General features: G+C 40.1%; 1 protein-coding gene across 4 annotated transcripts; it reads right to left on the bottom strand.

Annotated features, from left to right (window-relative positions):
- Window positions 1-10,016: 10,016 nt before the first annotated feature.
- SLC19A3 (solute carrier family 19 member 3) lies at window positions 10,017-25,497 on the bottom strand. Of its 4 annotated transcripts, none has more exons than XM_045559180.1 (7): window positions 25,228-25,497; window positions 20,678-20,797; window positions 17,951-18,102; window positions 15,392-16,220; window positions 13,643-13,835; window positions 11,679-11,820; window positions 10,017-11,082 (listed from the first exon to the last, which is right to left on the bottom strand). In XM_045559180.1, exons 3-7 carry the CDS (start codon window positions 18,098-18,100, stop codon window positions 10,906-10,908), a joined length of 1,491 nt encoding a protein of 496 aa, XP_045415136.1. In that variant the 5' UTR covers window positions 18,101-18,102; window positions 20,678-20,797; window positions 25,228-25,497; the 3' UTR covers window positions 10,017-10,905. The 4 variants fall into 4 exon arrangements, with proteins under 4 accessions (XP_045415136.1, XP_045415135.1, XP_045415137.1 ...); XM_045559179.1 differs by lacking the exon at window positions 25,228-25,497 and adding an exon at window positions 21,070-21,910; XM_045559181.1 differs by lacking the exon at window positions 20,678-20,797.
- Between the last annotated feature and the right edge of the window lie 1,392 nt (window positions 25,498-26,889).

Below are 26,889 nucleotides of genomic sequence, written 5' to 3'. Positions count from 1 at the left end.
GCCAAGAAAGCCCAGGCCTGCTGGCAGTTGGCAGTAGAGCTAATCTTTTTGCTAAGAAACAAAGAAGAGTATTAAGAAGAAATGAGGTGAACACAAAAAGCTGTGTAATATGCAATCCTAGTACAAATGCTGGGCCAATAGACAATATTTATAACCAATAATTACACAAACACTGTTCATGGCTTTTTGACTTTTAGAATTGCTCTACTGTCAAATCATGGAAGGCATGTCAACAATTATAGAAGGGAATAAAATGTTATCAACCCAGATACCGTGAAAACTAAAGAAGAGACAACAGAAATTGAGAACTGTAAGAGGAGAAGAGAGATGAAGAGGATTGGATTCCAGTATCCTCATTTAGAAGGTGGGAAGGAAAAAGATAATGTCTGAGTGGAACAAGAGACAAAGAAGATAGTAAATGATTTAACAAAACATGATTGATAGAGGAACTCAAAGCAGTGATATGCCTCTATTAGGGAGTTGCGATTTAAGTGAACTAAATCTTTAACCATAGTAGCCATAAATCAATGGATGATTTTGAAAGCAGATAGGTCAAGAAAAAGGGTCTGAGTGTATTGTCTAGAGATGGAGTGATATTTCCTAAGTTAAACCCAGGAACAGAAACTGTTAAGAGCATTGCCAGTGGTTTCCTTAAGAGAGGAACAGGGGCTTAGGTGGAAGGGCAGGAGAGAGAAGGGTTGCCTTTCCTTAGATGCCTTTCTAGCTCCTTGATTTCTTTGCTTTGAGAAAGCATGAGAAAAAAAATATTTAAAAAAGGATGATACTTTGTCGGAGTATCACTGATGCACACTGATAAATTATGAAAAATTAACTTTCTCCCAGCACCATAACTCCCCAGCCAGGACTGGTCGAGCAGAGTGGCTCTCTACTTGGAGAAACCAGCGTGTGAGGCAGCAACTAGAAAGATGACTTACCTCAGTTCCCTCCGCAGCAGGTGAGTAAAGTGTGGCTGGGCTTACGTTTGTAGTCTTGAAAGCACGAAGAGGCTTTACATAAAGGGACAGTGGTGGCTAGCAACACAGGAATTGAGAAGGTGAGCCTGGATTTCTGTCCTCCACTTCACCAGGACATAAGGACCAGCCACAATCAACCACAGTCTCACCCTTCTGGTAAACAGGGCAGACTGGACAGGTAGCACCTGCCACCAGCCTCGATTGGGCAATGAAGCACACGGCAGTCTTCAGCAGAGGAGAGGGAGGGACCAAGTCGGAGTTCCATCACTACAGATTTGTAAAACCTCCACCGTGGCACCACTGGGAGAGACTTGAGTTATGCTCGTATGAAAAATGAATCACTGCTATCATGTCAACAGCTTCTTGGAGAAGCAAGGTTTTCAGATTTTCTCAGTACCTGACTCTGTTAGTGACCACAGGACTGCACATTTCTGCTATTTCACTAGCTTCCTAATTTAGTCCCATGCTATGGGTCTTTTCTTCCGAAGTCACAACTTTCTTCCTGGCACATCTCATTCGGATGCATTTTTAAGGGTCCACACCCTCCTATTTTTCTCTGTGGCATTTGACCTAAATTCCTATCTCCAAAGTTAGTTACATTGTTTGCCCCCTTATCATTTTCTTTAATAAAGTCTCCCTGTCCACAGGATCTCAAAAGCAACTTATTCTCATAGGATCGAGGATCAGACATCTGCCTTCCTTTGTTGCAATTATTAATCACTGCCTTATTTTTCCTGTTAGATCACTTACAACCTGTTCTGGAACCACCTCCTTCGAGACGTTTCCAGCTGGCTTCAGGCCAGCATTCTTCTCTCTGTGGGCGTAGCTCCCAGAGCCAGGCGTGAGTCAGTCGACACCCTGAATTGCACATAATGGCCCCAAAGCCCACATACATTCTCACTTCAGGTCAGTTGTCCTCATCGTCATTCTGAGAGGTAGGAAAGGGAAAAGATGTTCATGGAGGAAACGTAAAGAAATGACGTTGTTGCCCAAGATTCTTTTTCTGCGTGTAGAAGAAGGGAACAGAGTGTAGGGTGTGCCCTCCAGTAATACTCCCAGGCTCCATTTGGGGTCATTTTAGTTTGCTCTCACCCCTCACGATTCCCTTATCTTTCTCAGTCATCCAACCTGTGGGAGAAAAACTCAAACTTGAATCCCTCAAACACCGTATCTATGGAGTAGACAGTCAAATTTCCCAGTATTTTTTCCATCCTCCCCAACCTTTATTTATTTATTTTTTAGCTCCAAAGGCCCTGGAAAAGCTAAGCAAGAGATAAGAAATTTGTAAATGATTTGATTCTCATCACCAAAAATGCCCACGTTGTTCTGGCAACAATGCTTTACAGTCTTCTTTAAAGCCCAACATTCCTACACTGTCCCCAGAATAAACTCTCCACTAGAAAGCTACAGATTGGGGGTTGGGCGTGGGGCCCACAAAAACTATTAATAGATAACTGAAAATGGAGACTTAGGCATTTAGTTGAATTTCACCTACATTCAAATAAAATGCATTTCTAATTTACTCTTTTTATTAAAGCAGGAATAAAACCTGTAAGTGTAGATGAAGCCATGATATGCCATTCTAATCTGGGCCCAGGTCAGATGGAGCGGCAGCTGATGCTGTGGTAAGTGAAGGGTGTTGTTTAATGACTATTCCTCTGCTGCAAATAGAAAGAATGGAGGGTGGTTTTCCTAAGCCTCCTGGTTAAAAATAAGGTAATTGCAGGACCTAGAACAATACCCAGTTCACATCAAGCACTCGATGAATTGCTAGGGAAAGGCCTTACTTTACATGGGACCTCTTCCAGTGCAATTCAGTATCTTCAGCCTCATGCCAAGTGTCTCCTCTCACGCCCTCTAATTTTCCTGTTAGTACAGTGACCATAGTGTCCAAACCCCAAAACATGTGCTATGCTTTGTAATTTAGAGAGGCATCATGAGATATTTGAAAATGCTAACCATATGGTATCCAAATCAAAATTTCAGAAGCTCAAGGAAATGTGTATGCTTGGACATCTGACATTTAGAGAAATAATTATTAATAGTAATAGTAGCCAAGACTGAGCCCTTACAGTGTGGTAGGTACTTTTAGATATTTGACATGCATCTCTTAACCCATTTAACCCTAACAACAGTTCTGTGAAGCAGGACCACTCTTGTACCCACTTCATAGGTTAAAAAATTGAGGTACAAAAAATGTTAAGTAACTTTCCCAAAGTCATGCAGTGTGCAGGGATTTGAAGCTGGGCAGGCTGACCGGGGAGTCAGCTGTCTTAACCTGAGGAAGCTGCACAAACAAAACACATCTGCCTTGTAGCTCCATCAAACTCTGTATCGAATCCTCCCATTCCCTGTTCAGTCAGTGAGGAAGTCAGGGGGTTGGTCAATTGAACAAATTACCTTTTCTGAGTTCTGCTTGTTTTTATTTCTTTCTGGGTCTGGGTTTTTTGTTTGTTTCCATCTTCTTTTTTTTTTTTTTTTTTTTTTTGTGAAAAGATTTTAAACTTCTGATTTGATTTCCTTAATAGTTAAAGAATAATTTATGCTTTCTATTTTACCCAGTCAATTTTGGTAGTTATTTTTTTTCTATGTTCATTTTGTCTATTTTCAAATTTATTGGTATAGATTACTTCATAATATTCTAATCCTTTAACTTCTGCTGCATCAGAGTTATATATATTTTAAATTTATATTATTATGTGTAGAGGTGTGATGTTCTTTTTTTCTCTTTGTTTGGTAACCAGTATTTCCAGAGGATTATAAATTGTATTAGTATTTTTAAAGAATCAACTTTTGGCTTAAATGACTCTTTCCATTGTATGTTTGCTTTCTATTTCATTAATTTCTATTCTTATCTTTATTATTTATTTCTTATTTTACTCGGATTGCTAATTTTTTCTAATTGATTACATTGAATGAGTCATTTAATAATAATTAACCTTTCTTCTTATCTAATATATGCATTTTAGAACTCTAAATTTCCCTCTGAGCACTACTGTAGCTACAGCACATGAATTGTCTTACAGAATACTTTTATTATCTTTGAGTTTTCTAATTTTTATTATTTTTTGATCAATGAGTTTTAATATTTAGAAGTGTTTCTATAGTTCTAAAAATATGAATTTGATAAGTATTTTTGTTATTTATTTCTAGCCTACTTGCATTGTAATCATAATATCATATATATGATACTGACTTTTTGAAAAATTTTTAGACTTGTTTTGAATGCTGGAGAAAATCAATTTCTGTAAATATTTTATAAATATTGGAAAAGAAAATCCACATTACTTATGATTATTATGCATTTGCATGTGTATTTATCATTTAAAATTAATTTTCTTGCTTTTTTTACATAGGTTACTTTGTTTTTCCATTTTTACCCTCTTTTAGACTTATTATTTGCCATTATTGTATTTCTCATTTCCTTTTTTCCTCTAGCCCACTTTAGACATTATGAACTATGTTTTAATTCTTTTAGGTGCTATCTGAGCAATTACAAGTAAGTTTGACTATTAAAGTCTGAAGTTAGTCAATGTGCTTATTCTTCTCCCAAATAATTCAAAGACCTTAGAATGCTTTATCTCAGGCTATTGCCTATGCAATTTAAATGCTGTGGTTGCTCAGTGTTTTAGGACTCTATTTTTTTACCCCATGGATGAGAAATTATTGTTGTTTTGTACAGTCATTGGTTAAATCACCAGGCTTACCCTTTCCTTTGCTCAACACCTTCCTTCCAGCATCTCACACCTTCCTTCTCTGCAATATCATTTCCTTCTTCCTGAAGTCCGTCCTTTGATGGAAATTCCTTCAGAGAAGGTCTGTTAGTGGTAAATGCTCCATTTTTGTTTGTCCAAAAACATTTCCATTTCCCCAACACCCTTGAAAGAGAGTTTCTTTTGGATACAATTCTATGTTGACATTTTTATTCCACTGTCTTCTCATTTCCATCGTGTTGAGATGTCTGCCTTTGTTTTAATGATCATTCCTTTGCAAGTAATCTTCCTTTTCTTTCTGGTTATTTTTGGATTGTTGTTGTTGTTGTTCAGTTTTACCACAAAGTGGGTGGTTTGAGTTTCATTGGTTTTATTCAACTTGATTTTGTTGAGACACTTGAATTTGAGTATTGGTGTCTTACATCACTTTGGAAAACTGCTGACCATTATCCTTGAATGTATGTCTTTTCCACTGTATTATTTTCTTTTTGTAACTTCATTCAGACATTTGTTAAACTGATGTTTCTCAACAGAAGCACTGTTGTAAATTTGGGTGGGAAAATTCTTTACCTTGTGAGACTACTCCTTGCATTATGGGGCATTTTACATTACTGGTTCCCAGACACTAAATGTTGACATGGAGATGAAAGTGATTTCATATTTTTCCAAATTCCCCATAAAGTAACACCTCTGCTCAGAACTACTGTGAGAAATCCTCCCTCTTTCATCCATGTCTTTTTATTTTTCGTGCTTTTAATCTCTTTGCCTCTCCATGTGGAATTCTGAGTAATTTATTAAGCTCCGTTTTCCATCACCAGTTTTCTCCTCATCCATGTGTAATAATCTGTTCAACCTGTACATTGAGTTTTTATGTTCACTTGTTTCATTTTTTTATTTCTAGAATTAGAAATTTGGTTCCTTTGCAGATTTGCTTGGTCATCATTGATAGTCTTGTGTTCTTTTTTATATTTACACTATCTTCTTTTATTTCTTTAAACATATTAACCATTTTCTATTTCATTGAACCCAATATATCATTGACTATAAGAAACATCAGTCTTTTATGTGTCACTAAGAAAGGTATAAGGATCTCTCTGTGACAGATGAGTTCTCACAGTCAGTCTCCCTCTATATAGCAACATTTTTTCCTTCTTGATTCAATATATTGAATATGGTGACTCCGTAGCAACCTCGCCAGCCAGCACCATCTGTGGCCCTCTCTGCGTCTCCATCATGCTAAGGGACATTCTGGGTCTCTCCCACTCCACATGGGGTCTTGAGGGCGCTTGGGGTCACTCCTGAAGTTGAGCAGGCCATCCCAGGAAGAGGATAAGATACATATCAACTTATTTCTTCTATCTCTGTTTTTCTTTCTCTTTTTCTCCCCATATTCTACTGAATCAGAAGGCATTCATGTTCCCCTTTCTTGTATGTCAAACCTTCGGAGTTTTTTAAATCTATGAAGCCTGGTTCTTAATATGTACATGGGAGCTTTAAAATTTTAGAAAATTTTCTTTTAAAATTTAAAAGCCAATCTTTTCCAGTAAGGATATAGACGAGAAAGAACTCTAGATTCTGTTGTGGATACTGGAATAAATAGTAACAAGGAAGTAGACATTTGTCATGTGTCCTGGGTCACTGCATCACCATCCTCCTCAAGATGGTACATAAGGGCCTCCCCCAGCAGAAGGCGGCATCAGTCCTCCCTCACCTCTCCTGAGTCCTCTCTCCTCGCTTCGCCTGAGTCCTCTCTGCTGACACCATGGGTTGCTGTGGCTGTAGAAGTTGTGGTGGCTGCGGTGGCGGCTGCAGTGGTGGCTGCGGTGGTGGCTGCGGTGGCTGCGGCGGCTGCGGCGGCGGCTGTGGCAGCTGCAGCAGCTGCAGGTGCTCCCGGGTGGGCTGCTGCTCCAGCTGCTGCCCCTGCTGCCGCGGCTGCTGTGGGGGGTGCTGCAGCGCGCCCGTGATCTGCTGCTGCCGCCGCTCCTGCAGCTCGTGTGGCTGCGGCGGGGGCTGCGGGAAGGGCTGTTGCCAGCAGAAGTGCTGCTGCCGGCAGAGCTGCGGCTGCAAGAGGCAGTGCTGCTGCTAGGTGCTGCCTGGCTCTGCCGCTAGCCTAAGAGATGCTGGGACCTGCTCTCTCCAGGTAAGGATACTTTCCCCCATGCCCCTGTCTGCTTCTCTCCCAGACCTCCTTACTTGGTATCACCTATTTGGTGTCTTGGGACTTACTACTTTGGACTCTGCACTTCTCTTTTTGAACCCAATAGTTTAAAACTCTTTTATTAAAAAAAAAAATCCAAATAGGAAATGTCCATTACCAAAATGTAACCCCAGCCTAGTACATACAGATCAGTCCACCTGGCTGAGCCCCGCCAAAGGGCTCATGATTCCGAGTGTTCCATTCGATGGGTATGGGATGGCCTTGCAGCTTTGCACTCCCACCTCTCTGCGTGTGTGGGCACCATCGCCCACCTTTTCGCACTACTGTCTCCAGTCCCTACATTGCCACTTTCTAACTTTCCTAATAAAACAAAGTCAACAGCTCTGAGTGATTCCGCTTTTATTCTTCCCCATCAACAGGGGCACCTACAAGATTTCTTCCTACCTTCTTGAACAAGTTGAATGATAAACATGCAATGACAACAATGCAAACACAGGGCTACTGGGCAGGCCACCACCTGGCCTTGGGGACCTGCCCTCCTGCCACCATCCTTTCTCCATCTCCTGAGATGGCACTTCCTCAGACATTCCACACCCACCGCCACGTGTCCCTTTCCTTCTAAGGACCCTTTGGCCACTTTGGCCCAGCTTACTTGTAAAAAGGGCCTCGCCTGCCTCTTCAGCTACAGATTCCTCAAACCAAATCTAAATATTTCATGTAAGTCAAGCTCTAAATATAAACAAAAGGCAGTCCCAACAAGCTAGGACCATGACCTATCTTTTCTTCCCAGAAATGGTTATTCTCTTGCCTTATCTGTATTCTAATTTCTGCTCTCTGCCTGTGAGCTGTTTCTGCGGCTGTTGTTCCAGAGTTGTTTTGTGTACAAACCAAAGCTTTTAACATATTTCTTCATAGGGTGTTCTTAAAGTCACAAAAACCCACTATCTCTACCAAAGCAATCCTATCTTCCTGTCTTTACTCCACCTTACTCCTATCTTCCTGTCTTTACTCCACCTTACTTGTTTTCTTCTAACTTTATTAAAAGTGACAAAACTACAAAGTCCTGAAAATTAGTAGCCAATAGAACAAAGGTGATTTTTAGTGTTTTTTCAAAGGAGATGTTTTCCTCTACTGCTGTGTTCCAAAGAGCAAAGAAGCTACGATCAGTCTATTTAATAAATTACGTAAAGATGCCACGTGAAACACCTTTCCCTGGGAGTGACTACAGTTGACTACTCACTCTTTTACGTACTGACTGTGAATACTGAGTGAGTGGGCCAAGTGTTTGTGACTATTGTTATTATATTAACAAAGCAAGCTCAGTTTTTTTACTAGTTGGTTATCAAATATGAACACAGGAACTAAGAGTGAGCTTACTTGACCTCCAAGAGCAAACAATTAATATGAATAACACATTCTGTGTCACTGTTAAGAATTATGGTCCTGGAGTCCTCTGAGCCTTTTTGGTTCTGGGGGCCGCCCAATTCGTGAATCGTTTTTATTTCCTTTTGCTTCGTTTTTAATTGCTCAAATAAATTCTGCTAAATTAAAATAAAAGAATTATGGTCCTATTAGACAATCTTTGTAGAGCCCTATGCTTTACTAGTCTAAGTACACATGGATATTTTGAAATCAAATACCTCTTTATTTAAACCAATGGTTCTCAAGGAGGAGGGTATTGCCCCCTTGGGGTGCTTGGAAATTTGCAGAGATGGTTTTTGGTTGTCACCATGAAGAGGGCACCACTGGCATCTCTTGGTCAGGGACAAGGATGGTAGATCCTGTCATGCATGGAACATTCGACACAACAGAGACTTGTTTTGTGACTTACAAGATTTTCAAATATCCCTTGGGCATTCGAGTAAGTGAACTCCCATGCGTAATTACTGTAACCTATAATTAACTCCACTCTGTATATAAACAGAGTATTTTTCACATTAGCTTAATTTACAATGAAGTTTCTAGGAAAGTGACAGCTATGCAAATTAAGAGAACATTGCACTCTGGTTGGTTGAGAATTTCACCAAGCATGGATCTTTAGAAAGGTCTGAGGTTTTAAAATAATTCTTACATGTTTTCCCCTAGTACTTTTGTAGTGTGATAGAGTTACTTTAACACTTTTGGGTCCAACTTATTTTTCCCTCTAAAAAATTGTTTCAGTCTTATTAAATAGTTTATCTTTTTCTTTCTTTTATGAGATGCTACCTTTATCATAGCCTAAAATCCCAAAAGACTTAAGGACTAATTCAGAATTTCCTGTTGGTTCCACTGAACTGTCATAGTCCTATGTAACTGTACTTAGAGTACAATTTAAATATCTGCAAATAACTTAATTTCATTTTTCCACTTTTAAAAAGCATTTTTCTTTGTTCTCATTTGTTAATTTTCCAAATAAAATTTAGAATCATCATTACTAGTTCTCAAAAAACAAATGTGTTACATTTTTTCAGGGATAGGATTTAATTTATAAATTTATTTAGGGGGCCTCATGTCTTTATGTATTTTTTTTTTCCTAACAAACAAGATAGGCTTTTCTGTATATTTAGGGGTTAGTTTATAATCTTCAAAAGTGTTCTGAAGCTTATTCATATGTCTTACACATTTATTAAATTATTAGAGAAAATATAATCTTAAGTGTTTTATCATTTTTGTTCCACTATAAATGAGATCTTTTCCTCTCATAATATATCCTAATTGGTTGTTGTATATTACGCTTACTTTCTACATACTATCTCAGTTTTCAGTTGAGTCTCTTAGGTGTATACTTGTAGCCTCTGGAATAATGATAGTTTTGTCTCCTTTCCAAGTTTTGACTTCTGATTTTTTTTTTTTTTTGCTTGTCTAATTTCGCTGCCTAATACTCCAGTACAGTAAGTTAAATAAGAAGAATAGTGGCCATTCTTTCCTTGATTTTGATGCAAAATAGGAATATTATTAGTTTTCTCCACTAAGTGAGTGTATTGGCTAGTGGGCTGAATTTTATTTTTAATCCAGCCAATGAATTTTGGGAATTGGAGAAAATATATTTGAAATACAAATCTTGAATCACCATTCTTTATATCCCAGTGTCAGACTGCTCAATGTATCCTCTATTGAAGTTTCAAAGGGCAGACATGCTCAGATAACTTTCAGCAGAATTCATCATCAAATTAGCAAGACTCTTGAACATTTTGACACATTTTATTTAGCACAATCTCTGCCATTTAAAAATTAAGTGTATTATAACCCCTCCCATCAGTGTTTTCTTATTTATGAATACGTCTAGGAATCTCTGCAAATGCTTAAAAAGTTTTCCTACTTTAGATAGATAACGATGCATTAAAACACCTGTCTGGGGTGAAGATGGGGAGAAGGCTCATTGCCTCTCGCAGGCCACTGGCAATTGACATAAGTGCCATTCTGCAGATACACAGGAGTGTCTGGAGCGATCCCTGAGGTAGAGATTTAACAACAAAGCTCGGCAGAGCATAAAATGAAAAATAATCATGAAAAAAATTAAATGGTGATATTATCAAATCATAACTTGCAAATAATGCTGTATTATCAGAGTTGAAGAAGCGCCCTTAGAAACAGGACCAAACCTTGTAATTCTCTCAGAGAACTGTACTTCAGCAGAAATACACTTCCTGGAAAAGGAAAGAAAATGGCTCATGTGACAAAAAATGTCCCATGTGTTGCCTGCTTTGGTAAGATCAAACAAGTATCTGAGCCAAGCAGCAGCGTCAGTCCAGTTAGTATTTCTGCTCCCAAAAAGGGAACATCAACTCCAGGATGGCTGGAGTTTTCTCATGGTTTAATTCCATGCCATTTGTACGTCCTTGCAAGTGATCGAAACCAGAATTTTCCAGTTACTGCCATCCACGGGATCCCCGACATGGGTTGTTTAAATGTGATGATGGGCCCTGTCGACTACATCCAGTTCAGCCTGGCACATAGATAACTGATCTCAAACTGAGGTTTTATTGTGGTCTTGAAAAGGTTCATTGATGCCATCCATCTCGAAATCCTGCATTTTCATTCAGTGACTTTGAAAACCACTGCAGCAATTGATGTAATAAGGTTAGAGCTTTGTTGACACGATGGTATTTCTTGATTCCTCTGGGTGTGGCCCCTCTGGATTCTGACTTGCAGCAGGGCTCTGTACTTTCTTTTGGCATTTGGCTGAGTAGATAATGTATATGCTTCTCATTAGGAAAATTCCAGCAATGACTGCAAAATAACTCCCGTAAACTAAAAACTGGAGAAAAACAAATAATTAGCCACATATAAAATCTGACCATCTATGTCAATAATATATTAATGATGCTGTTGGTTTGCTTGGATTACGGGGTAACTGGGACCCAGGACCTTAATATGGGTTATTTATATTGGACAGTATTTTCTTCTCCTGTGTTATTATAGAAGAATGAAGTATGAATATGTAAATAATACAGTGGGGACTAAGAGTCTTGGCAGGTAGCTTGAGTTCAAATCCTAGCTACTGTCATCAATAGTGAAAAAATACTAAATCCCACTGATCTGTCTATATGTCTGTGTTTGGAGGCTGGTACAATGCTATATACAATGTCTACAAAAATAAATTTTAGGCACTGAGGTTACTTCTTACCTGCCTTATCCAGGTAAATGTTGACCTAATTGAAATTATTGTTCAAAACCTACTTGGTGTATTACAATATGATAATGAAGGAATTGTGCATTTTTAAATTTGCTAACCAAGGAATTCAAGAAATTTAAATATTGCTAGTTGTAAGGTGGAGAAACCTTTGATGTTATCCAGTTATTCTGCGTTCCCACCAACTATATCAGTAGCAAAACAGAAGTGTTGCAGCTTACCTGAATGCTGATTTGTAGGTTGAGCCCTCTCTGATCCACTACAATCACAGTCATGATGGTCTGAATCACCAAGGCAATGAAAGTGTTGATTCCAAACACCAGCGCGTAGCGTTCCACACTCAGATTGACTGCAATCTGAAATCTATCATTAAACATCAAATAATCGTTTTAACCGTAATATGCATGGAATTCTGATCTTTAAAAGATAGAAACTGAAAAAAGAGCAATGTTTTGTTAACAGCACTTCTTGCTTAAATCTCCTCCAGTATAAACAAATGGATAGAGCAAAAAAGGGAGTTAAAAGCACCATTAAAGGCTGAATTAAAGGTAACATGGCAAAATTCCTTCTATCCAATGTAGTGTTTCCTAGAAAGTAAACATAAATGTTCTGAGTTCTCATAATTTGGGAACATTGGCTGTTATCTGAAAGATGCTGTTTTGCAGTGAGTTTTAATAAAAATGCAAGCACTACCCAATCTGAGGAATTTTTTGGATTTATTCATTTTATTGTCAATTGTCTGCATTGACAGTTTCAAAGTTTGATAGGTGAATTATTCTTTGGAAGATTGACACCATGACTGGTTGTATAATTGAATGAATTTATAATTAATTTATCTTTAATAATTATGTAGATTTTAAAATCTTATTATAAAACATTTGTGAAAGACTGGCAAATGTGTATTATTTGGAGTTCTTCCTTGGAATGTAGATAAAGGATTTGAGGTCTGAATATTTTTCAAATGCAAAGAAATAATGTAATCCTACCTTAATAAAATCCTCACATTAAAAAGGAAACTCAAGATACATGAGTCTGATTCATTAAACTGAGACATTTCAGTGAAAAAAATGAATCTGCCAACTAGTTTTGTCTTTTTCCTTTGCCTGATGAACTTTTCCTTGGGTGCTCATGTTTCTGTCAATCGTTTATGGAACATTTCCACAAATTAAAAACAAACAAAATTTAATAAAGCTTTTGTCTCCAATTCGTTCATGCAATTTTAAATTCAAATGTTTTTCTTCTCTTTTGGTTAATAGCAAAGCACATTTCCTGTAGTCAGCTTTAGCTGCACTTATATCTGGAACCAAGTGTTTTTAATTATTTTCTAAAAAAGATCCCTGAGAAAAGTAGATGCAAAGATTACAGGAAACTCTAGATTCAAGAAATAACTTTTAGAAAGTGATTAAAAACTACTTGGTTCCATATATAAGTGCAACTACAAGTTTCTTGTAATCTTTGCATCTACTTTTTTCAGCATCCGACTTTTTATAACTTTCCTGCGAATATTTTGTGTCACAAAGAAGTATGTGCCTAGAATTACTCAAGCAACCACATGAAATTAGGGATGAAATCTAAACCCACATATTTAAAATCAGATCACATCACACCTTATTATGGCAGTAGCTAGAAATAAAAAATCAAAACCTGGCAATATCATTGCTTTTGGTTTATGAACCTATAGAGCTTTTTTCCTTCATGACTGACTTTAGCAATATTCAGAGAGCAAGTAGTTAAATGAAAAGATGGCTTATAGTTGTCTAACTTAATATGAAGTAGTCAATTTTTTTTTTCTTTTTGGAGACAAAGTTGCTTGCTCTGTCGCCCCAGCTAGAGTATAGTGGCATCATCATAGCTCACTGCAATCTCAAACTCCTGGGCTCAAGTGATCCTCCTGCCCTAGTCTCCCAAGTAGCTGGGACTATAGGTGCACACCACCACAGCCAGATAATTTTTCTACTTTGTAGAGATGGGGTTTTGCTCTTGCTCAGGCTGGTCTTGAACTCCTGAGCTCAAGTGATCTTCCCACCTCACTTCTCAGAGTGCTAGGATTATAGGCATGAGCCATGGTGCCCAGATTGCATTGATTAAAATCCTTCTGAAGTTCTCAGAGAAACTTTCACAATATAGAAAAGAGAAGAGTATGGTTCAGTTTTAGGAGTGGAAAGAAATGCCTGCCAATACTTACACTGCTATGGTTATAAGCAGCATATAGCTGGACTTGAATATCAGATAGCCCGCGTAGCACGCCCAGATGTTGGCTGAGTAATGCATGAGGAATAGAGAGCCTGCACTGACAACCGAGAAGAGCGCCAGGGCCAGCTCTCCCAGGAGATCCCAGTTGACTTTCACGTAACCCACTGCAAAGGCAGCCACAGCCCCTGAAAAATAAACACGGGGGACGATCAAACATACTAACTTCACAGTCAGGAAATATCAACACACTCTTAAAAACTCAGGTAATTCTAAAACATGAAAATATTGCTTACACAAAAGGTGTGTGATCCACTTAAACATGGATTTATCCTTTTTTCAACCATTTTTTTGTCTTTTGGCTTCTCTTTTTACTTCCTATACTTTTGGTCACTTAGTCATCGCACTTTTAATTAGTGTCAATTATATACCGGGTGCTGTACTATGCAGAGGGGCCAGAAAGGCTCCTAACCACAGTGGTGTGGGGAGAAATGATACCTTAACCCAGCATTAGCACAGCACGGAGGGATCAAAGAGGATGACGCAAATGCTCTGGGAGTACAGGTGGCCTCTCTATTTGCCTTACATTTATCACTTTTTATTGTAAGTTTTTTTCAGTGATAGGTACCAGATGCGTTGCCTTGAGTAGTCAGTTTTAGTCTTTATCATTAATCTTTACTAATCTTAATCATATTTCTAATCTCCACCTTAAGGTCTTTAGGATACGACCTAATTTACTTGAGGCTTTGGGTGAAAAGGCCTATGTTGACTTACAGAGTTTCAGGTTAAATAGTTGACAGCAGTTAGGGTCAGTCATTATGGTTCTCTTTAGCAAAATGAAAGGTATTTAGGTTTCAAATACCTGCACTGACATTTGATTAACTAACTTTCCCACATGTGATCTAGGAAAGAACCGTGACTACAAAAGGCGGGGACAAAACTATTTCCCCCTCTAGAAGTTGGAATGTAGGAGCAATAATTTCAGTGAACCAATTCTAGGACAGTCCTGGTTTCCAGGAGTTAAACCGAAGCCTCCCAAAAAGGAGACAATAATAAAATGGTGGCCACATGGGTCTTCTGAAACTTTTTGTAAATGAGGGTGTGGAAAATTCCCACTTCCTAGAAAATATCTTCAAAGTCTCATTTGACATTTAAGCTTCCACTTACTGGGATATAAATATTTATTGTAGAGTAAACTTCAAAGGCAGATTTCCCTCTGATATCAGAATCTCGACTTTCACATCTCTTCCCCACCACATTTAAATCTCGTAAGAAAGGTGCTTTTGAAAATTGTTGATGTATAGCCTAGAATTATTAAAGGTGTTAGCTAGATCAAGTCCTTTATTAATAAGACTCTCTAAGTGAGAAGTTGGAAGCCTTAATTTATTTTATAAAATAATAAAAACTCTTTACTTATATAGTTTTTCCTTTTGATATTAAAAATAGTCTTAGAAGAATAGGGCATGTTATTAACACTTTTCCTAATGATGAAATGGAATCTTAGGGATCTGACTAGAATTTGACTGACTGGTGCTAAGCCTTGAGCTCTTGAGTTACTTGTTGTAACTGTCACACGTTAAATAGAAGGTCATGGTACTCTTATTTTTCCAGTGCCTTTCATTCTTGAAAAAGACTGTTATGCAATCTGAACAGGGCTCATTTATCACCACGGAGAAGCTCAGTACCTGAGAAATGACCGCAAGGGGGTAGCCTGTCAAAAGAAGATAAAATAAGGTTTATTTACCTCCAAATGTTGCAATAGCTTCTACTGCCCCATTATAGATCGAAGAATCTTGGGACGGTGCCTTGTAATCCCACAGGATTTGAACATAATTCAAAATCTGGTTGAAACCTGCTGTGGAAAAAGCCCACCACAGGGACCAGTAGAAAAGATGCTTTGAGGAGTAGCACTCCTTCAAATCCAGGAACCACTGTGCGAAAACTCTCAAAGTCACATTTTTTGGCTTTGGGCTGCTCCGCTGGTCATCGTGCACGTTCCCTGGAGCGGCGGGCACTTCCAAAGTGGATTTCTCCTTTCCGCAGCCTAGGGCTTCACCCTCCTGAGGTTCTGCTAACACCACACTCATGCTCGGTGACTTCTTTATTTCTCTGCTGGGTTTTGCATGGAAAAACATGCTTTTCTTGGGCATTGGTAGAAAAAGTGAGAAAATAAAGGCCACAGAGACAGAGGCCATGGTTATGACATGGAGGTAAAAGTACGACAGGTTCGCCAGCGATACCAAGACTTGGCCCAGCATGGAGGCTGCCGTGTAGGCCACCAGCGTGACGCTCCGACAGTAGCCGCTGACTTTCTGGTAGTGCTCTGGGCTGACCACGCTGTATATGTAGGCGTAGTAGGCCACCTCGGTGGCAGTCACCATACCATAGAAGAACTCGACAACCTGCATGGACGTCACTCCTTGGCCAAACAAGAGCAGCAGCCAGGTAATGATGAAGCTAATCCCTTGCAAGACGATGACGGGTTTGTAGCGGAGGTAATCGGTGAGGACAAACACAGGGAGCAGCAGCACCAGGTAAGAGTACGTCCAAACGGGAAGGATCTCATTCGTGATCTGCCAGGTGGAGAAACAGCGTGACCGTGAAGTGCTGCTACATTACTAAGGTACATGTGGTTTGCACCTCAAATTCTACATCTAATCAGATATTCCTCATATTATGGAAAAACATAATCAGAAAACTGATTTTCAAGGAAATCACTACGAAAAGATAGTCTCTTTCCCCACTGGGAAAAAAAACAACCAATTTACAGACTTAAAGTATATATCAATATGTATCCCAGTAGAAGAAGAATATATCAGGCTTAAAGTGCAATCTGAATATATATTAAGTTTAAATAGTATTATAGTTGAGTAAATTTGTTAACAACTCTTCAGACGTTTCTGGGTTTTTCAGGTTTGTAAAAAATATCATTCCCTTCTTGCTCAAAGATTAACATTAGATAAATAGGCTACAATGTTAAAAGAATCCGACAGGCTTTATCTTTATTTGATCCATCACTATGTCAAAAATTTCAGCCCTTCCAAAGTCTGGAAAGGTACATGCAAGTAGGAAAAGAGTAAATAACTTTGCAGAATTACATGGTGGGAATAAGGAATGCATTTCATTTCCTTCCTGGAAAAATTTGCTGGGCTCCCAATCCTTCCCCCTCCTAATTCTACTGTGTTGTCTGTGCTTTCACGATTCTGGCCTCAGTTTAATATGGGTAAACTCATAGATTTAGTAAGAAATGCAGAGGACTTCAGTTTTCATAGAAAGGAAGGACCGAAGAAGCTGTTGATCTGTGGGGCATGACAGGGGAGCCCGGCAGCCTCTCAGGTCACAGTACTCGCACTTCACATTGACACCCGGAGTCACCCAAAGTCCTGAGGCTGCCGGGCAAAGCAGGGGGCACACAACACAGGCCAGTGCGACCAAGCTGTGCCTTGGAGGGAGGGTCTATTAACTGGTCCTCGGTGGCTGCAGAAGCACACCCCGGCGGGTTCACTGAGCTGATGGATTCTGGACCTACATCCGTCCTTTGCTCTCTTGATTGTGACATGCTTCAACCTGCGAAGCTCTGAAACAGTCGTCCCTGCATGATTTTACACCACAGAACAAGCTTGCCGTTCTGTCCTTGCCACCTCACCATCAAATAAACCAGTACCAGCTAGGCTCACAGGTGAAGCCACACACTTTATACAGTGTTTTCATGGCTACGCCTGGAGATTGTAAAATCACCCCAGGGTAATCCTGCAGCTGGGTCAGTGCATTTTCTTGTTGAACATACTATAAGAAAAAGAGGTCGACCTTTTTAAGTAAGAGAATTTGGCCTTTCGGGGAAGGAGGCAAGGGCTGGGAGATAGAGCTGTTAATGCCTCACCTGCTGATAAATAGTTTTGTAAGACTAAGCATCCTAAACAGATGCTACCTTTCTTCATGAGATCCTGCTTCTCTCTCAGCAGCCTGACGGTTTATTAGGACTGCATCCTGTGCCTAGTGGCGATGTCATTTTAGGATTAGTGTAACCGATCAATGGTACCTGAAAGCTTCCTATGCATTAAGACTAATGTTAGGACTCTATGAGAGGTAAAATATTTTGTTACACATGTCATGTGTTTTGGCTGCCGAGTTTTTCAAGGGTGAAGAGGAAAGAGTAGTCTGAACAGTTCTATTACGTGACAAATGCTATGAAATGGAATGTGTGTTCACCTTATTTCAAGCTGAAAGAAGCCCTGACCCCGTGTCTTTGCTTCAGTTCTACAAAATCGAACCACATTAAGATATGTATTATGTATTAACTCACCTGTGTGGTGGTCAGGTTTTTATTTGGCCCAGATAAATATGCGATGAGGAATGGTTCTGAGGGTCTCATCATGGAGAAAAACCCAAATAAGCAGAGAATCACAGTGGGATAAATCCAGGAGTTGCGTGGTGAAGTTCTGTAACTGTCCATGGCTGATCAAATGGAAAAAAGCAAAAATTAAGTGACGTTTATTCTTTCTGGCATCTTCGATGTAATTTTAGAAACTGATTATCTTTGTTTTCTGACAGGAAAATGTTTTATCCATCTACAGCTGAAATGGAAAGGTGAGTGAGGAATAACAGCCTTTAACATTTCTTAGGGGAGCCAGTCAAGCCTTCCTTTGCCAATGAACTTGGGATTCGCTGGTGCTGGGGGTGGAGTCACGCTGCTTTAGGCTTCTCCATCACAAACGGGGTAACCAGTAGCTGCTGATAAATGATAAACAATGGGCCAAGGAATGCTTGAAGGCGAGTAAAGCGCTGACTAGTGAATCGCTGGTGTATATGGGTAAAGTTCAGTGTTTCCAGCTGAACACAGATTGAGCTATCAAACTTCTGTTATCTGCCCACTGAATTCTGCACTGACTCTGAAATCTTCAACTCAACAAATGGCATTCGTTTATCTCCACATTTATCTCTCCCTTGCCTAGCACTGTGCTGGACACATAATGGACATCCAAAATATTTTTGTTTCCAGTCTTCCTAAGAATTTATAATTCTTCAGTTAAAAAAAATTAAACTGGATAAAGACCTGATTTTCCATCGTTTCCATATTTTTCCCATTTCCCCCCGGTGCTATGTTGGGAATGGAATATATCACTTCTTAGACTATTAGTCCACTTTTACCTATGACTAGGCCCGTTACTTCTGTAAGCCTGGAGTTTCACACTACTCAGTGAAGACAGATAGCTAACTAATAGTACATACTTCGTCCTAACACAGTAATTGCTTAAAATTCAAGCTTTAGCCAGGTGCAGTGTTGCATGTCTATAGTCTCAGCTACTTGAGAGGCTGAGGCAAGAGGATCAGTTGAGTCCAGGAGTTAGAGGTTGCAGTGAGCTATGATGACATCATTGTATTGCAGTCTGGGCAACATAGCAAGACCCCATCTCTAAAGAAAAAAATTCAAGCTTTAGACATAGAGCCCAATGGAAGATCTCATTTGTTGCTGCACAGAAAAAAAAATATAACCAACCTTATTTTATGGTGGCTACATTTGAAAACATGATGCTTTTTCATGTGAATTACATTGTGCACAAGAAAATTCACTCTCGTTTCTTCACATTTTAGATCAAGCTTTACTTTGATGTAAAACTTACACATTTCTGGTGGTCTTGAATGTGGCTAACTTTTCTGAGATAATTTATAGGAGGGAAACTAACCTGCTGTGAGTATGATGCTTTTCTGCCTATTATCTCTTTAAATCCTCATAATAACCACAAAATATGTATTATTTTCCCAAATTCCCAGGTGAGCACGTGGAAGATCCAAAACGTCCAACAACTGGTTTCAAAGCACATGGTTAAAATTTGAATCTGGGTCTCCCTCACTCCCATTAGGATCCTTTCCCCCACTCTACCCTGCCTCGTGCTGGTGGCCCTTCCCTGTCGGCCACTGGCATTAACCTAATCCTAACCTCTCTCCATGGTGAGGGAAGAAAGTATTTTCATAAATGCATTTGTACTAAAGATTGTGGCTTCATAGATAGAGCTCCTAGGGGCAATTACAGTTTGAAAATAGGCCAGTGAGAGGAAAGAGGGTGCTCATTCCAGAAGAGCTAAGTCACCTGGGTGGAATTCCAGGTATCCAGGCAGAGGAATTTGTTAGAGGCTGAGAAGGACCTACTGAGTCATACCATGGCTTGCCACCCACCCTACCCTCTCACAGGTGGCCCCAAGCAGTTGCATAATTCCCCTCTTAAGTTAAATATGGTAAACTCTGCTTCTGTTTACGTTAACAAAGCCCTTGAGGAAGCAGTGTGGACACAATGGTGATCAGATTTTGGAACTGGAAGTACAGCAATGGTAAGCAATGCCGACAATGTGAAAATTTTGCCCAGGGCAAATTGGCGTTGACTGTTCTTCACTTACTCATCAGCCCAGAAAGCATGGGCTTTCTCTTCTTCCTGGAATGCTGCTGGGTTGCTGGGACTCTCCTTCTTTGCTATTAATGGTCTTATAGAAAAGGCTGTCCTGGGTGGGCAGTTACTGAGGCGTGGCCACCTTTAGAAGAGTAATCTTGCCGGGGTGGCATCTGCTACTGTGCATCTGGAGCTCTCTCTCCATCCATGGCCACCTGGATCTGTTCACTAACTCCAAGTCATATCTTCTCCCTGTGTCTCAGAGACCCAGGACTATGCCCGTGGCCCCTGGGCTGCTAAAAGTCCTCTGGATCATCTATCTCTTTGTCTCTTTACGGTTTTAATATTGCTGCCCGACTCCATTTAGTTGAGAAGGTCCAGCAGAAAGAGACAACATATGCCCCACTGAAGTGTAAGCCCCAGGAGGGCAGGACCATTGTCTGGTTCACTGCTCTATGCTAAGTGTCTAGAATAGTGCCCAACACATAGTCAACACTCAAGGAAGATGCTGAATGAACTGAATAAAGAAAGAACAGCAGCCTACTTGGAGAAGAGTGGGGAGAGAGGAAGGGTGTCAGGAACAGGCCAGAGTCCAGAAGTTGGGGAAGGCAATCTTGTAGACGGAAGGGAATGTAAGACGAGTCTTACCACTGAGAATAAATGCAAGTGCTATCTGGTTTTCCTGAGTGCACTTCACTTCCTTGCTGCATCAGGTAAAGGCCAGGAAGGTCCTCAGCTCTGCAAGTGCCTTGCAGTTCAGTGGCTCATCTGTAAAATGGGATAAAAACCTGGGTACTGCCAAGATCATTACCTCTCCTACTGGAGAAGTTTGTAACTAATGGAAATCATTACATATTAGTCATCATCTTTTATTCTTATTTTATCATTGAGGATATGTTGCTCTTTTTTGTCATCCCAACTATGACAATAATAATTGAATTACTTATGTAATCTCTTTCTATACTTTTTACATTTGGAAATCTATTTTAATTTTTCTTTGCCTATTCTGTGAATTAGATAAAAGGTGGTATTGTACTCACTTTTTAGATGAGGAAATGGAGGGCCTCGGGCAATAATATTGTGCTGGTTTTCACATTTCACAAACATAAGAGCCTTGGTTTGGACTCAGGTTTTCTAATTCCAAATTCAGTAGTAGTTCATCTCACCATGAGTCTGGCGTAACCTCAAAATTCCAATTCGAGTTTATTTAGAATAGTGTTTTTTAAATTATGGTGTCAAAGAAATTTAGTGGGTTGCAAACAGGATTTTTAAAAAATGGTGCAAAAGTATTAAATATCAGAGTGCATTGTAGAGTAAGCCTAAGGTTTTTTCTGAAACTTTAGGTCAGCAATATATAAATATACATATAGTCACAATGTTCACTATTTTACCATGGGACACAGCACTAGGTTAGAAGTTGCAGAGGAAAGAGCAGGACTAAATATCTTCATAAGCACACGGTGAATTTCATCACAGAACACTATGCTGTCTGAGAGGACCACATCCTTCACAACAAAGTATCATTCTGGAACAGACTGTTGTTTTGCTAGTTTCCATTTATTATTCCCTTTTGGGTCCATAATATTACCCCCTTCCTAAAAAGTACTCTAAACATCCCTTTGCATCATTGCCTCTAACTTGAGAACATGAATTTGCTTGAATTTCTGAGTTCGCACTTCTGAAAGCAAGATGTCTACCTTTCCTTCCCCTTCATTTCCTGTGCTTTCCAAATAAGAAGATAATCCTTTTAAAAGCTGCTCCTGTGGCAGTAATGCTCACACATTACTCATTAGCTCCATTTGCATTTTTTAAAAAAGGTACAAGTACACTGTGTAAGCAGTAGACGAAAAAAAAAAAAAAAGCGGGAGGGCATTCCCCAAACAGAAATCAGCCTATCAGTCTAGTCTATTATGATTTGAAACATGCAGTGAAGATGCCAAAAGTAACAAGAAAGCTGAATTCAGCAGCAGCTGCTTCTAGCAGAAGCTCAGAGCAGCTAAATCTACAAGGCTTCCTTGGTGGGCTTGGACTGGCAGGAGAGGTTTTGCAGTGGGAAAATGCTAGCTAGTAACAGCAGGGAGCACAGGCCTCTGACCCAGCTGCAGTGTTAGAGCCGGTTCCCCTCGGCCCCAGGAACAGAGAGGCAGAGTCACTGAGGCTGCAAAAGGCAAAGGAGTTTATTGACTAGCACGAGCTAGGGTCCAAGTCCCAGAGCACCAACGCAGTGGCCTCTCCACGAACTAGGACCCCGCCCTGGGGTAAAGGTTAAGCTTTTATACTTTTCTGTGTGTTAGTTTCCACATGACACGTTAGTCTGCACACGACACACTGGGCTGCACATGACATACTGGGCACTCCATCTTCCTTTAGTTTATTTGTTCTTTTACAAGTGGCTGATCGTGTTGGCTCCTGATTGGTTGACTCTAAGCCTCGGGCTTTTCGTGCCGGTGCCAGTAGTGGTCAACGTCATTTCAGGGAAGAGGAGGGTCCGCGATGCGGGGGCTGTTGTTGCATACCTTCTAGTTTTTGGTTACAAGCCATACTGGGCACACACGCCCTGCACAAGCTGTTCATGTGCTGATCATGCCTTGCCCTTTTTATCTAATTAGTTGGTTGGAGGCCCCGGGACTCTCCAACCCTTTATCAGGAAGTAACTTGCGGTTACCTCCCCAGGGCCTTGTTTTCCTTAACTTTAGTGAAGCCTGTCATGGCTCCACTTAAGCTAAGCGCCAAGCAAGCAAGCCATATATACAGAAGCAGAGCTAGGCTGTTAGCTTCTCACACCCAGGAAGCCTAGCCTATCATGGAGTTGCCCTTGCTCTTATACCTGTTTTTCATTCTGATTAACTATGTTTATCAAACAACTAAAAGCAAGCACAGTCGCAGAAGCAAATAGCATCAGTTAGAATCAAAGAGAGCACATTTTTTCTCTAAAACAATTCATCACACACACGCATTTTCCTACTATCAATTCCTGTTCTTCAGCAGCACACCACGTGGGCCCTGGAGAAAGCTGCCTCTGCCAGGGTACTGTAGGGTTGCACAACAAAGACACTGACCCAGCCAGCATCTGTGACCTTGAATGAGCCTCAAAGACCACCACCAACACCTGTGTGTTGGAAGTGACCACCTAAATTGCCCTGGAACGAATGTGTTCTTTTCTCCTTTTGCTGGTAGGGGAATAATAATTATATTTCATCGTATGAAAAAAGCTACCACTATCTCACCGGAAACCCTTCAGTACTCTACTGATAAGCCTCCAGCTTCTCTCAGTCTCTATTTTGGGCCCATTTCCACATATTCCACATAAGGCCAAAAAAAAAAAAACAACCACCACATAAGGCCTTTCTTTCTTTGCAGTATGTGGGGTGCTGTAGCCTTTGAAGAATAACACTTCTCTTGTTAGTATATCTAATTCTACTTCATTCTGAGGTGCTTATAGATTTTTATCTCCCACAAAATTTAAAATTTATTTGTATTTTGGTTGTGATCATGTTACTTCTAGAGTAACGTCTCATGCCCGGCTAGAGTGAGTGCCATGGCGTCAGCCTAGCTCACAGCAACCTCAAACTCCTGGGCTTAAGCGATCCTCCTGCCTCAGCCTCCTGAGTAGCTGGGACTACAGGTATGCACCACCATGCCCGGCTAATTTTTTCTATATTTTTAGTTGGCCAGATAATTTCTTTCTATTTTTAGTAGCGACGGGGTCTCGCTCTTGCTCAGGCTGGTCTCGAACTCCTGACCTCGAGCAATCCATCCGCCTCGGCCTCCCAGAGTGCTAGGATTACAGGCGTGAGCCACCGCGCCCGGCCTTGTTTTTATCTACCTTGGGAAACTTTCTTTTTCTGCAACCTCTTACATACTTATAGTTTCTTGGTATTAGAGTTCGATTTTTCTCTCTTCTTTTATTCCAATTATTACCATGTTAATGGCTTTTTCCACTTTTAACCTCCTCCTTAAATTGTCCTTTAACTATTCCCTTAAGTCTCTCCAATTGGCTTCAGGCCAGCCTTCTTTCCTATACAAACACTTTAACAATAATCACAAGTATTTACTTGATTTTTAACACCATCTCTGAGACTCCAAAATTTCTTATATTGACTGTAAGATAAGCTCATTTATCATCTTAGTTCTGTGGTACAGGAAAATGAATATTTTTTTTTAATGAAAAACAAAAAAATTACTTCATTGCCAGGATCCCATTTGGAGTTATTTACAAGAGAAAGCTGGAACTCACATTTCCTGCTTCCACTGTTTTATTTCTTTCATTTAGCCTTAACTTACAGAGTCATTGGTGAAACCCTTTCCATACTGTGCACATACAAATGTTCATGTATTGTTCATACACGCACTGGGGAGTCATACTGGGCCTAAGCCAACTTGGACCTTATCTAAATTTCAGATGTGGACAGCATCCTATTTTCTAACCCGTGGGTTATGCGTATGTGTGTGCAAGTGTATGTATTTAAAAACTCTATGTCCACAAATATTGCTAAGTATATTTTCCATTTGTGTAGGATAAGCAACTACTAAAAAGCAAGACCTGCAGAAACTGGCGTGCTCTCAGCTTCCTGCTGAGGCCTGGGGGGATTCCTAGCTAAGGAGCTGCCTTAGTTGGTCAGATTCCTCCATCCACCCACAGAGGACAGAACTCTCCTCCCACAGCCAAAGTGTTAAGAGTCCTGGGGCTCCCTGGGGAAGGGGACAAGATGGGTGGATGAAAGCAAATAACTCCTCCAAACCTAGTTTTGCAAAGGTGGCCCACAATTGAAAGCCTAAAGAACAAAAGACTGAGTCAGTGTAAAGGAATCACTTTATTAAGTCCTCTCCCATGTTTGTTACTGCTGGAATTAACCCAGATGCCAATAATTTAGAAGGAAATGATCTAGAATCTCCACTTTCCGCCCAATTCCTGGCCACTTTGATTTAAAAAAATGCATCTTACCCTCCCTCCTCCAAAGCAAATTATTATGTACAGCTCTCTGCATTGGTGCAATGACTAAGGTTATTCCAAATTCCACAATAGGGCAAGGCCTCTATACAATTGAAAAACAAAACGGGATCTTTGAAATTGAGTCTGTCCCAGAATATTTAGAATAGAAACAGTGCCGAAATATCTAAGCCAGGATAGGTCAACAAACCTTGTGAGTCTGGCCAGGCAGAACATTCTTCATGTTAATACAGATAGAATCAGTTACCTGTTCCTTCTGTGCCCTGAGTTTCTTTTGTTCTAGAACCAGGACTGGCCTCCTGCCTTCACATCCAACTTCTGCTCCTTTCTGCTGCCAGCTCTGCAAATCTCAGCAACAAAGCCCCTTCCTCTTGCTGGAATCTCTTCTCCTCCTTCAGAGCCAGCTGTCAAGAACAATGGCTTTAGATACTTTGTTGTCCACCCCCTTCTGATGGCTCTATGCACTGGAGTCCTCCCTTCCACACCCATTGTCTTTTGGAATCCCATTTCAAAACAAAAGCAGACACCCAGATTCAGATCTTTCTGAAACACAAATGATCAGAGAGGTAAACAAACAGAAAACATTTTCTCCTGAAGGTCATTACTAAAGTAATCTAATTTAGTTTGTTTCTCTAGAATTTTGTACTGATTTAGACTCTCAACAAACTACAAAGTCACTCTATCACCTACTTATAAAACTTTATGTCAACCCTCCCACCAAAAAATAAACTTCACTTAAATGAAATAGGTGTGAACTAGGCCCAAATATTCAATATGCAGGCCAGCCAGGATAGTTCTGATTTGGTGAGAACCATTGCAAGAGCAGAAACAAGCGATCTTTAAAACACATGCTTTGCATTGTATTTTATCATATATAGTATTTTTCCTTTTTGCTTGCATGAGGCATTTGCTGATGAAATAATCATCGCCTTCCAAATATGTTTATTCTCTGTATGTCTATGGTTAGATCCATCTAGTATTAGGAGCAGGAGGAATGTGCTTAACAAAACCATAAAACTATTTTGATGGTTTAGATAGAAAGCCAACTGACCAGGTGTAGTCATTGAAATGCAGTGTAGGTATCTGGTCAAATGCATGGTGTGGGGGTGGGGGACTAGGGAAAAATATGATTAAGGAAAAACTATGAATTGTTCCAGCTACTTCATAACTCCATAAATTGTAACAACTGATAGCAATGTGAAATAATTCTCGTCTGTAGACATGCAAATAAGTTTTATCCAATGAAGGGCAACATTCTTCTTCTCTCCCCCACAGAAAACTGTTAGGTTTGCTCTGGGCGGGAACCCAAAAAGTATGTATAGGACAGAATAAGATTAATGGAAAACTTAGTGATCATAAAGCCTGTGAAAATAGCCAAAGGAGTCTGCAGAGTCCCATGGTTGTAAATCCAGCTCTGACCACAAAGCTGGCATTCCTACCCCCGCCCTTATCTTTCCAGGGTGAGACCGAGACAGGGGTCCCAGAAATTGGTTGTTTAAAAAAAATTAACAGCGGGTGTTCTGGCCCAGTCACTCTCCCAGGAAAAACCCTCTATAAAACCCAAGGCTCTCCCCTCCCTCATGGTGGATGCTATTTTGGCCTCCACCCATCTGCACCCAGATGCTCAAATAAACAGCACTTTGCTATACCTAAGGCTACATGCGTCTCCCTCTGGGCTCTGGACCTAACAAAAACCAGTTTTAATATTCCTGATCTATAGCAATGTGAAATAATTCTTGTCTATAGACATGCAAATAAGTATTATCCAATGAAGAGACAACATTCTTCCTCTTTCCCCCATAGAAAACCAGTTTCAATATTTCTGATCTATATTTCATTATTCAATATTCAGTATTTCTGATCTATAAACGCATCCATTCTTTGGATTCTCCTTTGATCTGGTAACCGC

The sequence above is a fragment of the Lemur catta genome, chromosome 8 (assembly GCF_020740605.2).
Source record: "Lemur catta isolate mLemCat1 chromosome 8, mLemCat1.pri, whole genome shotgun sequence".
Taxonomy (NCBI): domain Eukaryota; kingdom Metazoa; phylum Chordata; class Mammalia; order Primates; family Lemuridae; genus Lemur; species Lemur catta.
This window is presented reverse-complemented; position numbering and strand designations above follow the sequence as displayed.